A 14,273-nucleotide genomic window follows, 5' to 3' on the forward strand; every position below is an offset into this window, starting at 1 on the left:
AACTACAGGGGAATCTCACTTTTACAAGTCACCTACAAAATTCTCTCAACATGCCTGCTGAAAAGAACACAAGAGCAGCTGGAATGCCAAATTGGTGATTATCAAGCAGGCTTCCGCCCCGGTCGCTCATGCATAGAACAAATATTTAATTTAAAGACAATATTAAAACACAAAGCAATTAGAAATGCCCCCATAATTTGTACATTTGTAGATTTTAAGAAAGCCTATGACTCAATTGACCGGCAATCTTTGTTTAACATTTTAGAGGAACTTGGACTTGACTCCAAAACACTAAAGCTTATCAAAGAATCACTGACAGACACTGTATCTAAAGTTAAATTCAGGGGAGAAATCTCTGAACCTTTTCTCATAAAAACTGGAGTACGTCAAGGTGACGGGCTATCTCCACTTTTGTTTAATATAGTCCTGGATAAAGTCATTAAGGAATGGGAAAAAGAATTAAAAAATCAATCCTACTGGAAACCAATCCATCTTGGTAGAACCAAAGACAACGTGGAGATATCTTGTTTAGCATTTGCGGACGACTTGGCCATACTTGCAGATGATGAAGAAATCGCCACCAAACAAATAGAGATCCTTAAGGAATGCGCGGATAAAGTAGGTTTACAAATTTCGTTTCAAAAGACAGAATTTTTCTGTACAAAATTCCAGATACACAGTTTGAACACAAAATATGGAAAAATAAATAGAGTAAAACATTTTAATACCTAGGTGAAATTTTGGAGCCAACCGGAGGAGAGAAAGTTGCACAGAAGATCAGACAACAGAAAATGAAGAGAGCATATGGTATGACACATGAAATATACAATAAAAAATGCATCTCCTCGAACACAAAAATCAGACACTACTGCGCAGTAATTAAGCCAGCAGCACTATATGCTAGTGAAACGCTCACACTCCACACAAAATGTGATTTAGAAAAAATACTAAAAGAAGAACGAAAAATTATGAGAAAGATTTTAGGTCCAAAATTAACAGAAGAAGGATACCGGATACAATCAAGAAGAACCACAGAAACTATATCAAACCTGGCAGCAGACATAAGAAGGCGAAGATTAAAATTTTATGGACATATCACTAGACTTCCCCCCACACGACTCACCAACAGAATTCTCACTTACATAGAAAAAGTCAAATCAACAACACCATGGATTAGCCAAGTAAAATTAGATCTACAAAAAGCAAATATTGAACTTAAAGATGTCAAAGATAGAAAAACTTTTAGAAATAAGGTGGAAAAGTGGAATGTATTGTCGGAGAAGGAAGCACTAAAGAGACCAGGAACAAAATGGACAGAAGAAAGAAAAAGAAAACATGGAGAACGAATGAAAGAAGTATGGAAGAAATGACGTCAGAAAGCTTTGCGTGATCCTTCTGGGTCCATTCGCGATAAGTAAGTAAGTACAAAGGGGAGAGGTCGAGTAAGGAAGGAAAAGGTGAACTGCAACAGCTTCAAGGATGGTAGTCAGGGAGATGGGTTGATTATAAACGTCATCCCATATGAGTAGCATGACTCACCCATCAGATGGAATGCCGATCTCGGGGTAAAGTCAAAACGGACCGGCAAGAAATGTGAGAGCTCACAGCGGTCATGAGGATGCAATTTTGTTCCCTGAAGGCACAGAAAAAGTGTATGCTGTGATTCTAAGAGCAGCCGTAAATCCTCTTTGTTGGACTGAAGGCCCCGTATGTTCCATTGGATGAGAATAATGAGGAGGAAAAAATGAAGGGGTGTCAGTCGGGTGGCTGTCAAATGCCAGCCTTTAAAGACTCATAGCTACAAAGCACAGAAGCAGGAGGATCCTGCTCCATGAGGTCTACAGAAGTGTTGACATTCACCTGCTGTCTGCCTATGGAGTCCAGAGCTGAAACACGGTTGGTGGTGTGCACCAGCGACACAGAGGTCAGCTGGGCGAGGGTACCACATGGCAACACTGTTGAAGAGGATCTCAGAGTCAGTGAAGGGGAAGACAGTTTGCCTTTCTTTGACTTCTTCGAGCCTTACCGGTTAGCACAGGAAGACTCAGATGTAGGTTGGCTGGAGGGACGTATGAAGGTTTCACAGGAGTATTCCTTCCGTCCTTTCCGGCCTGCCGGTTGTGTAGCGGGTGGCTTTGCCTTGTGAGGTGAAAGTTTGGTAGTGTGCTGCAAAGCTGGAGAAGGAGATGGGGATCCTAACATGATGCTGGGCAATGTCACAATCGCAGTGCTAAATTTGAGGTCACATGTCTGCATGGCCATGTTCTTTGTGGAGCGAGATGTAGCAAGAACAGTACTGTCTGTGCCAGATGGTAGAACACAGGGTTTCCGACTAGCCAACAACTTATGGGGGAGCGGTTAAGGTATTTTTTCCTTCACTCAGATCTCCTGGATAGCCCACTCATCAAGATGCACAGGACAATCTCCGGAGGAGACAGAATGGTTGCCATTGCAGTTGATGGAGGGGGAGAAGGAGGCGGACAACCGTCCTTGTGAGCATCCCTACCACAGGTTACACATTTGGTTAGGTGTCGACAGGACTCTCGAGTGTTTGTAATGACGACGCTGGTAGCAGCGCACTGCGTTCGCAATATATGGTCTGAATGAGATAACTGCATAACTTATTTTGATCTCTGACAGAAGAACTACTCTATGAAAAGTGACAAAGAGTGTGTGTGTGGGCACTAAAGGAGTCATCTACTTGTTTCATCACCTGATGGACAGCAATGACACACTGATCAGAGAGGTACTTTTGGATTTCAGTCTTTGTCAGACCATCGGGCAGCCTAGTGTAAATAACACCAACCTGGGAAGAATTCAGTGTTCGATGGGCCTTGACACAAACAGTACAGCCATGGAAGAGCAAAGCTGCAAGCAGTAGTTGTGTTTAAGAATCAGAAGCAGCCTCCAAAAGCAAAGTGCCATTGCATAAAAGAGAGAAGATACAATTGCTGGCCCTGTGATATCCAACACCTTTCTGAATAATAAAGGGATATACTGTAGCAGAGGACAGGCCCCCTACAGTATGCAAAACCACGAGGAACTATGGTGCAACTGGGAGGGTCTTGGAATCATTAGTCTCATTCTGTTTACATTTCAAAACTGTTGATTGTGAAAATGATTTGTTCACTACAAGAAAGTCCCCATAATTGCAGCATTTCTGATGGCATGCTCCTTCCAACTGGTGGCCTTCACATCTCCCAAACATCTGACAGAGTGACCTATCAGTAACTTGGGATGGTGGCAGCTCCAGGAAATCACCCCTCCCTGGGTCTGTCCTGTGCAGTGGGTACGTGCGAACCCTACCTGTTGATCTGGGGTTGGGAATTATTCGTTATCCAGTCACCTGTTACGTGTCAGTCACATTGGCTGGCCTTCAGGAGTGCACAGGGAGGGGGAGGGGGAGGGGGAGGGGGAGGGGGAGGGGGAGGAGGAGGAGGAGGAGGAGGAGGGGGAGGAGGAGGAGGAGGAGGAAGAAGAAGAAGAAGAAGAAATTGAACCCCAAACGCCAAAGTGGAGGAAGGATAAGAGAAGGTGACCGGAAAACAGAATAAAGGAATGAAAAACAGTGGAGAGTATTCAGATACTGACAAATGAAAATGCAGAATTCATTTCCAGAAACAGTCCATTCATGTTTCCCAAGAGAGGAGAAAAAGAACAGCAAGAGGATAGATATGCAGCATGGAAGGGAGATGATGCTGCAATGACCATGGTACCCAAGCACAAACCCGCCAATGAGCAGTCAGCCTACTGGGGGTTTGAGATGGAAAAAAGCAACGTAGGGGCGGGGCGAGGGGGGCGGGGCGAGGGGGGGCGGGGCGAGGGGGGGCGGGGCGAGGGGGGGCGGGAGAGATTCAAACGGTTCAAATGGCTCTGAGCACTATGGGACTTAACTTCTCAGGGGGGGAGGGGGGGGGGGGGAATTCAAGTGATTGGTTTGGACAACCAAGATTTTATTGGAGTTACAAATTTGTGTAATTATGATAATTTTATTATTCCATGAACACGAAATCTTGTCAAGATCTTACAGGAAGCAGTCTCTCATAGAAATCTGTGGCAACTGGCTCTCAGGAGGGAGCACGAGCAGCAAGCCTTGCGAAGTGGGAGTTCTTCCTGGTGGTGTGTATTGCGACAGCAGATGTCAACACTTGCGGCTGCCAATCTAGAGTGTTTGTTGTCAGCACCATTTGCAGTAGAGAGCAACCATGTCGAGTTTGTGCTAACTTGGTACCCAGTGCAGAGTTCAGTTGGTCAATACCACTTCCATGGGCAAGATCATCATTTACCCTTACTTACACTGCCTCATATCACAGAGTCCCATCCATTGACAGCATTCCATTTAATACACAAAATGAAGTTAACTGTCAATCAGTTCAGCAGTTTCCTCCTGAGTGCCATGCAGAAGCCACATTATTTCAAACCTGCAACACATTCACCTCAGACTGCTGCAGGCAGTGAGCGACAGTGTGGCAGCTCTGGGATTTTACATGAGCACCCATACTCCATGGGGTATGTAGTTCATAATTTGTAAAAGCTGACCCCCTTATATGATTCAAACACTTCATCTGAACATGGCTTATCAACCAATTTCTTTGTTTTTAAAGAAAAGCAACTGCAATATAAGGACATTGTTGTTGTTGTTGATGATGTTGTTGTTGTTGTCTTCAGTCCTGAGACTGGTTCGATGCAGCTCTCAGCGCTACTCTATCCTGTGCAAGCTTCTTCATCTCCCAGTATCTACTGCAACCTACATCCTTCTGAATCTGCTTAGCGTATTCATCTCTTGGTCTCCCTCTACGATTTTTACCCTCCACGCTGCCCTCCAATACTAAATTGGTGATCCCTTGATGCCTCAGAACATGTCGTACCAACCGATCCCTTCTTCTAGTCAAGTTGTGTCACAAACTCCTCTTCTCCCCAATTCTTTTCAATACCTCCTCATTAGTTATGTGATCTACCCATCTAATCTTCAGCATTCTCCTGTAGGCTAATCTTCAGCATTCTCCTGTAGGGCCACATTTCGAAAGCATCTATTCTCTTCTTATCCAAAGTATTTATCGTCCGTGTTTCACTTCCATACATGGCTACACTCAGAAACGACTTCCTGACAAATCTATACTCTATGTTAACAAATTTCTCTTCATCAGAAACGCTTACCTTGCCATTGTCAGTCTACATTTTACATCCTCTCTACTTCAACCATCATCATCACTTATTTTGCTCCCCAAATAGCAAAACTCCTTTACTACTTTCAGTGTCTCATTTCCTAATTAATTCCCTCAGCATCACCCAACTTAATTCGACTACATTCCATTATCCTTGTTTTGCTTTTATTGATGTTCAGCTTATACCCTCCTTTCAAGACACTGTCCATTCCGTTCAACTGCTCTTGCAAGTCCTTTGCTGTCTCTGACAGAATTACAATGTCATCGGCGAACCTCTAAGTTTTTATTTCTTCTCCATGGATTTTAATATCTACTCCAAATTTTTCTTTTGTTTTCTTTACTGCTTGCTCAATATACAGATTGAATAGCATCGGGGAGAGGCTACAACCCTGTCTCACTCCCTTCCCAACCACTGCTTCCCTTTCATGCCCCTCGACTCATAACTGCCATCTGGTTTCTGTACAAATTGTAAATAGCCTTTCGCTCCGTGTATTTTACCCCTGCCACCTTCAGAATGTGAAAGAGAGTATTCCAGTCAACATTGTCAAAAGCTTTCTCTAAGACTACACATGCTAGAAACGTAGGTTTGCCTTTTCTTAATGTAGCTTCTAAGATAAGTCGTTGGGTCAGTATTGCCTCACGTGTTTCAACATTTATACGGAATCCAAACTGATCTTCCCCGAGGTCAGCTTCTACCAGTTTTTCCATTCGTCTGTAAAGAATTCGCGTTAGTATTTTGCAACTGTGACTTATTAAACTGATTGTTCCGTAATTTCCACATCTGTCACCACCTCTTTTCTTTGGGATTGGCATTATTATATTCTTGAAGTCCGAGGGTATTTCACCTGTCTCATACACCTTGATCACCAGATGGTAGAGTTTTGTCAGGACTGGCTCTCCCAAGGCCGTCAGTAGTTCCAATGGAATGTTGTCTACTCCCGGGGCCTTGTTTCGACTCAGGTCTTTCAGTGCTCGGTCAAACTCTTCATGCAGTATCATATCTCCCATATCCTCTTCCATTTCCATAATATTGTCCTCAAGTACATCGCCCTTGTATAGACCCTCTATATACTCCTTCCACCTTTCTGCTTTCCCGCCTTTGCTTAGAACTGGGTTTCCATCTGAGCTATTGATATTCATACAAGTGGTTCTCTTTTCTCCAAAGGTCTCTAATTTTCCTGTAGGCAGTATCTATCTTACCCCTAGTGAGATAAGCCTCTATATCCTTACATTTGTCCTCTAGCCATCCCTGCTTAGCCATTTTGCACTTCCTGTCGATATCGTTTTTGAGACGCCTGTATTCCTTTTTGCCTGCTTCATTTACTGAATTTTTATATTTTGTCCTTTCATCAATTAAATTCAATATTTCTTATGTTACCCAAGGATTTCTACTAGCCCTCGTCTTTTTACCTATTTGATCCTCTGCTGCCTTCACTACTTCACCCCTCAAAGCTACCCATTCTTCTTCTACTGTATTTCTTTCCTCCATTCCTGTCAATTGTTCCCTTATGCTCTCCCTGAAACTCTGTACAACATCTGGTTTAGTCAGTTTATCCAGGTCCCATCTCCTTAAATTCCCACCTTTTTGCAGTTTCTTCAGTTTTAATCTACAGTTCATAATCAATAGATTGTGGTCAGAGTCCACATCTATCCCTGGAAATGTCTTACAATTTAAAACCTGGTTCTTAAATCTCTGTCTTACCATTATATAATCTATCTGATACCTTTTAGTATCTCCAGGCTTCTTCCATGTATACAACCTTCTTTTATGATTCTTAAACCAAGTGTTAGCTATGATTAAATTGTACTCTGTGCAAAATTCTACCAGGCGGCTTCCTCTTTCATTTCTTAGCCCCAATCCATATTCACCTACCACGTTTCCTTCTCTCCATTTTCCTACCACCAAATTCCAGTCACCCATGACTATAAAATTTTCGTCTCCCTTCACTATCTGAATAATTTCTTTTATTTCATCATACATTTCTTCAATTTCTTCGCAGGACTTTATAATTTACATTTCCACAATACCATACAAAAACTTATGAAATATAACTGTACTTACATTAATATCAGCCATGAGTGCTACAATAACAATACATATCCAGTTGAAAAGAAGTAAGAACAGATAATCTGCAGGGCGACCATCAAAAATACCTAAAACAATGAGAAAAACATTGGCAGGATTTGTAAATCATATTAAAAAAACAACACTGCATATATCAATTCAAATTATCTCCTCAACACCTATTCCTCACAGTAGCTAAAAACTATTCCTTATGGAACCTAAATAAAATATTTTTATACTGACTATAATCTTCAAAAATGGTATAGATAATATTTACCACACAGCACTAAACAAAGGGTCAAAGAGTGAGCAAATGTTGACACACTAATACAGCTTTACAGCAGTAACTGTATTGTAATGGAAACAAAATAAATGGTAATTCATCTAATGACATGTTATAATTCAGAAAATGTGTGGCGGTTGTGGATCCTGTTGTACCCAATATACAAGCTGTAATCAAAAAGTAATGGGTGTTTTTCTTTTTCTTTGTGAATATTTATTCATAGTCATTGTCAACTTTGTCCCCTTCAGACTAATCCACCTCAGATGTAATACACTTGCACCAGTGATTTTTCCACTCCAGGAAGCATATCTGGAGCCCACTTTCCATTACGGAGTTAAGCTCCTTTAGTGAGTCTGTTTTTATCTCATCAACGGTGGCAACACAATGTCCTTTCATGGTTCTCTTCAGCCTCGATAATAGAGAGAAGTAGCAAGGGGCCATGTCCTGTGAATACAGTGGCTGAGGCAACACAACAGTTTTGTTTTTTGCCAAAAAAACACAATCAATCATGAGCAGGAGCATGACTGTGATGAAATTTCCTGGAGTGGTTTTGCGACAATTCTGGTCGTTTTCTCCGGACTGCTTCATGCAAATGGTGCATAGCTTACAGGTAGCATACCTTATTAACTGCACAACCACAACACAGGAGCCCACGAAGCATTATCCCATTGTAATCAAAGAAAACAGAAGAATCTTCATGTGATCGAACTTCTTGAATTTTTTTTTTTGTCTTGGCTCTTCAGGCAGTTGGGATGACTGGGCCTTAGTTTCATCGTAATATCCGTATACCCATGCTTTGTCACCTTTCGTAAGTCCTGGATCATTGTCGACTACATTAAACACTTCCTGGAGTATGTCTACGCAATGTGTTTCTGGTCTAAATTCAACAATTTTGGAAGAAACTTGGTTGCTACCTCTTTCATGCCTAAAACATCTGAAAAACTTCCTTGACATGAGCCAAAGGGTACGCCAACATCATGAGTAACCCCTCTAATGGTGATTCGGCGATTTTCCAGAACCATTTTCTTTACTTCTTCCACAGTATTGTTAGTAATTCCGCTAGGGTGCCCAGGGTGGTTTTGCCTAAAGACACAATTAACATTTTGGATGTGGTGCTGCATTTTCTTCCATTATTTTATGGCAAATTCTTTGAACCATCTTTATCGAAAGAAAAAATTATCTGAGTACTTGAAAACACTGTCAAAAACTAAGTATTGACAACAGCTAAAATGCAAACATACATCAAGAAAATGTATATGAACAACATAAAAAATAAATAAATTGAAAATCCTATGAACACAACCCACTAAGTTAAAAAATTCCCATTACTTTTTATCACATCTTGTATCAGTTCAGTTCACACCTATGAAACTTCATCCACACTGTTCTGTCAGCAGTTTCCATTTGACTGGAGATCGCCAGACTAAATTCTCCCAACAGGCCACTGTATACATGGTATTTCAAAAAATACGTCTACAAACTTTTGGAGACCGGTTCCTTACGCCAAATCAAGAAAAACCATGAAGTAAACACTTCCTCTAAAATGTGTACCTTAAGATATATGAGCACTACTACATCTTTGCTCCTGTGAAACACATCTCTTATATTGAAAAAGGGCTGATAGCTCTTATTGCACACATTTTAAATCCCATGTTGACATGATTTTTTTTTCCTTGTTTATGAGTCATGAACCTATCCCCAAAGTTTTTAACATCCTGCATAACCACATGCACCACACTACTCCTGACTATCCGCCAATCCCCAGTTCTTGTTTCTCCCATCTATGTGCCTCATTCTTGTTATCCCACCCTCAGGTTCAAGCTGCACTACAGGGATGACAGAGGTTCCATACTTTGGATTATGTGAGTACTTCAGAAATAAGACTTACCTGTCAAATGCTTGGTTACCAACACCAACTGTTTTATGTTAATAACCCTCTTACCCCCCTCACCCGATTCAAATCCCCTCCCTCTCTCCCCTCATCCTCCTTGCAGACTTATCCATCACAATTTTAATATTTCTTCACTTTGTCATGTCCATCTTTATTTCATGATTTTACTTTTCTTGGTTACTGCTGCTCTGCAGTTCACTGCTTACAAGTTTGTCTGCTGCTGTTACTTTTTGCCACGTGCAGTATGTATTTTCATTCTCTCAGACTTAACTGGTCTCTCTCCCATTTTCTCCAATGTAATTCTCACATAATTATAAAATTACATTATAGATATTCCTCTCACCCTCAAACTTTTTCCTATTGAACTACACTGAACTCTTACTGGCCTTTCCCTAAGTTATCTGACCCACATTCAGCATCTAGTTGCTCACACAGAAATGACAAGCACAACAATGAATTATCATGTGTGACAATATTGTTAATTATGGTGTTAAATAATTTTATACATACTTGAAATGGTGGCTTTCTTTACAGTTCTGTATCATCACTTCTAAAAGGAAACATGTTACACTAGACCTTATGGACAAACTTTAAATTTTAGGTAAGTTGAACTGAGGTTCTCTGCAGAAAGCCACTACCACTGATTAAATTGTTGGGTGAACAACTATTTTTGGCATCACAAATGAAACAAGACATTATTCAACAGGATGCAACTCAAATGGAGATCAAACTGGGTAAATGGGAGGTTATATGAAATAGTGAGAAGTAAGAACTTGACTGGTTCATACAACAACACAGTAAAGAAATTCCATTCAGTGGCCCCGTAATAGGGGGAAAAACAGTTGCATTTCAGAAACAACTCGATGGAAGTAGCTTTGTTTGCAGCAAGAGAGGGTTGGCTATCAAACTGGCAAGACCGACATGGCATGCAGCAAGTGACAGTCAATGGGGAAACTTGCTCAGCTAACACAAAACATGCATGTAGGTTTGTAACCAAGATATGGAAGATAACAGAGGAAGAAGATTTTAACTTCTTATGCCCTGTACAATGCTGATGAAACCAGCCTGTTTTACAAGATGCTTCCTTCAAAAACATTAGCTGCCAAGAATAAGAAAAAGTTCATGTGCACAAACAACAGAAACAATGCATGTTGGAATGCAAATGGGAGTCAAACTACTGTTCATAGTGACTGGGAAATCTCAACATCTACAGTGTTTTCAAAAAAAGTAATCAAAATACACTAACAATGCACTGAGAAGAACACTTGGAGGGACAGATATAGTCTCTCAGTGGTTCCACAAACCATTTGCACCATTCACAAGAGAAGAGCTAAAGAAGAAAAACATTCTTATGAAAGCTATCCTTATAACTGACAGTGCTTCCCATCATCCTTCCAGCTTGACTCTACAGTCTGATGGAATACACTACAAACACACTTACTTTCATCCAATTCACAGCTCTGCTTTAGCCCACTGATTAGGGAATTGTGAAATCAAATTAAAACATCACTATCAACACGGACTTCTTGTCCGCTTGCCACACAAAACTGAAAAAGATTCTAGCGAGGCTATGTTGAAGGTGCGGAAAGAAATCAACTTACATGAGGTTTTCCAAACAGCAGAGGCATGAGAAGGTGGAGACTGGTACTACCAAAATGAAGAGCTGGAGAAAACTGTGACTATCCACTGATGCTAAGTTGGAGCCAGTACTGAGCAACAGCCATGAGCCAGTCAATTCAAATTGTCAGTTGCTGACGCTTTGTACACCGACATGTTCCACATGCTTCCAGGAGGAGGAGGAGGAGGAGGAGGAGATACTCATGAAGATTATGTTGCTAAGTGGCTGAAAGAGGAAAACTGTGATACAGGTCAAACTTTAATAGATTAAGAAATAATCAAAAGCCTACAAGAAAGAAAAGATGAAACTGATGAAGAGGAAGAGAGGAGTGGAGAGCATGATGATTTCTCACACTTCTGATGCTGAAGCTGCAGGTATCTTCCCTCATTACATTAAGCAACAACCAGATAATGCAGTACTAACGTAATGCTTGCAAAGCAGATGCATGATAAAGCACACTGCTGTTGATATAATCGTTGACAACTCAAAATTTGGGGCATGTTTCACAGTGAGTGATAGTACTGAATATGAACACATTAAAGGACTAAGTTTTAATGACAATAAATGTATCTTTGGATTTATTAAAGCCTAATGAGCCCAAATATTATGAACATCTGTTTAATAGTGTGTTATTCCACTTTTCACACACAATGAAAGAGAGATTCAGTCTGGCATGGATTCTACAAGTCCTTGACAGAATTCGAAAAGTATGTGGCACCAGATGCCCATCCACAGATCAAGTAGTTCCCACAAACTGTAAGATGGTCATTTAGGGGCAGGCAGCTGGTGCCCAAGATGTGTTCCAATGGGTACAGATCAGGCACGCTTGCTGGCCAAGACATCAATGTGAGTTCACTATAATGCCCCTAAAGCCATTGTCGCACGATTCTGACCTTGTGACAGGGACAGTTATCCTGCTGGAAGATGTCATTGCCAAAGGGGAAGAAGACTTCAAGCATGAAGTGATGCAGGTCGTATGAAATAATGTTCACATAGTCCACTGCAGTCATGATGCCTTCAATTACCACCACAGATCCCATCAAAGCCAAGGTCAATGTACCCCATAGCATAATTTTGTCCTCACCAGACTCACAGGACTGCACATGTGTGCAGCGTGTAAGGACCCTGGTGTAACAAGAAATGCGATTCATCTGATGCGTGAGGTCCACAGTAAGAACTCAGTGAAGCTGTGCCCACAGCATCAGAACTGATGTCATTGGGTCAGTACAGGAACAAGTAGGGGTTGTGTGATGTGGAGTTCCATGTTCAACAGTGGCCTTTGAACATTGTGCTCCAAAACACTCATACCTGTACCAGCACTGTACTCTTCTGTCAGATCTGCCACAGATTGCTGCCTATCCTGGATTGCACAGTGGAGGATCCTCTGACCTCTATGTTTTGTGATGGGACGTGGTCATCCAATACCATGCGGCCTACTCATTTCACCATCCTTCAACCTATTTCCATAGGTGTTCTCAACAGTAGTATGTCAACAGGTGACCAGCTTCGCTATTTAAAAGATTCTCGTTTCCAGCTGCAGTGCCACAAAAATGTGCCCTTTGTCCAAACTATTTATATCAGTGGATTTCCACATTTTTGGCCTGTATCTTCACTATAATGACTGCCACTTCATCTCTCTTCTGCTTACACTTTTTCCTTACAGTGTCACGTGGTCACAACACCACCAGAGGCATTCAGTGCAAAGTCCCGCTGAGAGGAAATAAGTGCAGGTGACTACTGTATATAAGAAGGGTAAAAGAGTGGACTCACAAAATTACAGAGCAACACCCATACACATAAGCACCTGTCCACAGATCAGCTGGGATTTGGAAAGCACTGTTCATGTGAACTCAGCTTGCCCTTTTCTCGTACGATATCCCACAAACCGTGGATGAAAGGCAATAGCAGATTCCATATTCCTAGATTCCCGGAAAGCACAATGCTTCACTGCAAACTTAACTATGGTTCGAGTATGTGGAACAGGTTGTCATATATGTGAATAGCTCAAAGATTTCTTAAGTGAAAGAACACAGTACGTTGTCCTGGATGGCGAGTGTTCAAAACAAACAAGTTCTCCACTGAAGTGTGATAGGATCAGGTTTGTTCTCTATATTTACAAATAATCTGGAGGATGGGGTGGGCAGCAGTGGTTTGCTGATGATGCTGAAGTGTATGGGAAAGTGTTTTCATTGATTGACTACAGGAGGATACAGGATGACTAACATAATTTCTATGTGCTGTGGTGAATGGCAACTTCCTCTCAATCTAAAAAATTTATGTTAATGCAGAGAAGTAGAAAAAACAATCCCTTAAAATTCGAAGTACAGGATTAGTGGTGTGCTGCTCAATTGACTGATTAACATTACAAAGTTATGAGAAATGGAATGAGCACATAAGGTTGGTTTTAGGAAATGCGAATGGCCTACTTCAGTTAACTGACAAATGCTAGGAAAGTTTACCTCAGTTATAAAAGAAACGACATACAGAACACTTGTTTGTAACTCACTCTTGAGTACTGCTTGAGTGTTTGTGATCCCTAAAGGTCAGATTAAATGAAGATGTCAAAGAAATTCAAAGGCATGCTGCCAGACCAGCATGTTCAATCAACACATTACAGAAATACTCTGTGGACACCAAGGGAAATCTGTGGAAGGAAGTTACGTTCTTTTTGCAGAATACTATTGATAAAGTTTAGAGAGCTGGTATTTCAGACTGAATGCAGACTGATTCTGCTGGCACCAACATAAATTTTGGATAAGGAGCACAAAGAAAAGACAAGAGAAACTGGGGTTTCTACTGAGGCATGTAGACAGTCTTTTTTGCCTCACTCCATTTGAGTGGAACTGGAAAGGGCACGAATACCAGTGATGCAAGGCACCCTCCATCTTAGGCCGCCTGTGGGGTATTTAGGCAGATGTAGATGTACCTGTACCCACATGAGCCACACACAAATGTGTCATGTCATACTGTGCTAATTCCACACACCTGGTAATTGGTCATCAAGTTCCACTCACTTTCCTTTATTGCACGTAACTCACCCAGATTAATAGATAGTTAAGCCACCTGTTGCATCAGGCCTTTAACTACTAATCACAACACTTCAATATGAACATGTTGCTTAAGAGCATATTTTAACACTCACAGTGGCATATCTATTATTAATATTGTGGTCCAATCAGGTAATCTTACTGTTCCCAAGTTCATTTATCACATCCCTTTAGGTTGCGTTTCTAATATAACAAATAATGAGA

General features: G+C 41.2%; 1 protein-coding gene across 2 annotated transcripts in view; it reads right to left on the reverse strand.

Moving 5' to 3' along the window:
• LOC126194922 (derlin-1) overlaps positions 1 to 14,273 on the reverse strand; it is a 160,897-nt gene that overhangs the window by 70,616 nt on the left and 76,008 nt on the right. For both annotated transcript variants that reach the window (XM_049933301.1, XM_049933300.1), the window contains exon 4: positions 7,228 to 7,319. In XM_049933301.1, the coding sequence (XP_049789258.1) occupies positions 7,228 to 7,319 (92 nt within the window). The remainder of the gene's footprint in view (positions 1 to 7,227; positions 7,320 to 14,273) is intronic.

Source organism: Schistocerca nitens, chromosome 7 (assembly GCF_023898315.1).
Source record: "Schistocerca nitens isolate TAMUIC-IGC-003100 chromosome 7, iqSchNite1.1, whole genome shotgun sequence".
Lineage (NCBI taxonomy): Eukaryota > Metazoa > Arthropoda > Insecta > Orthoptera > Acrididae > Schistocerca > Schistocerca nitens.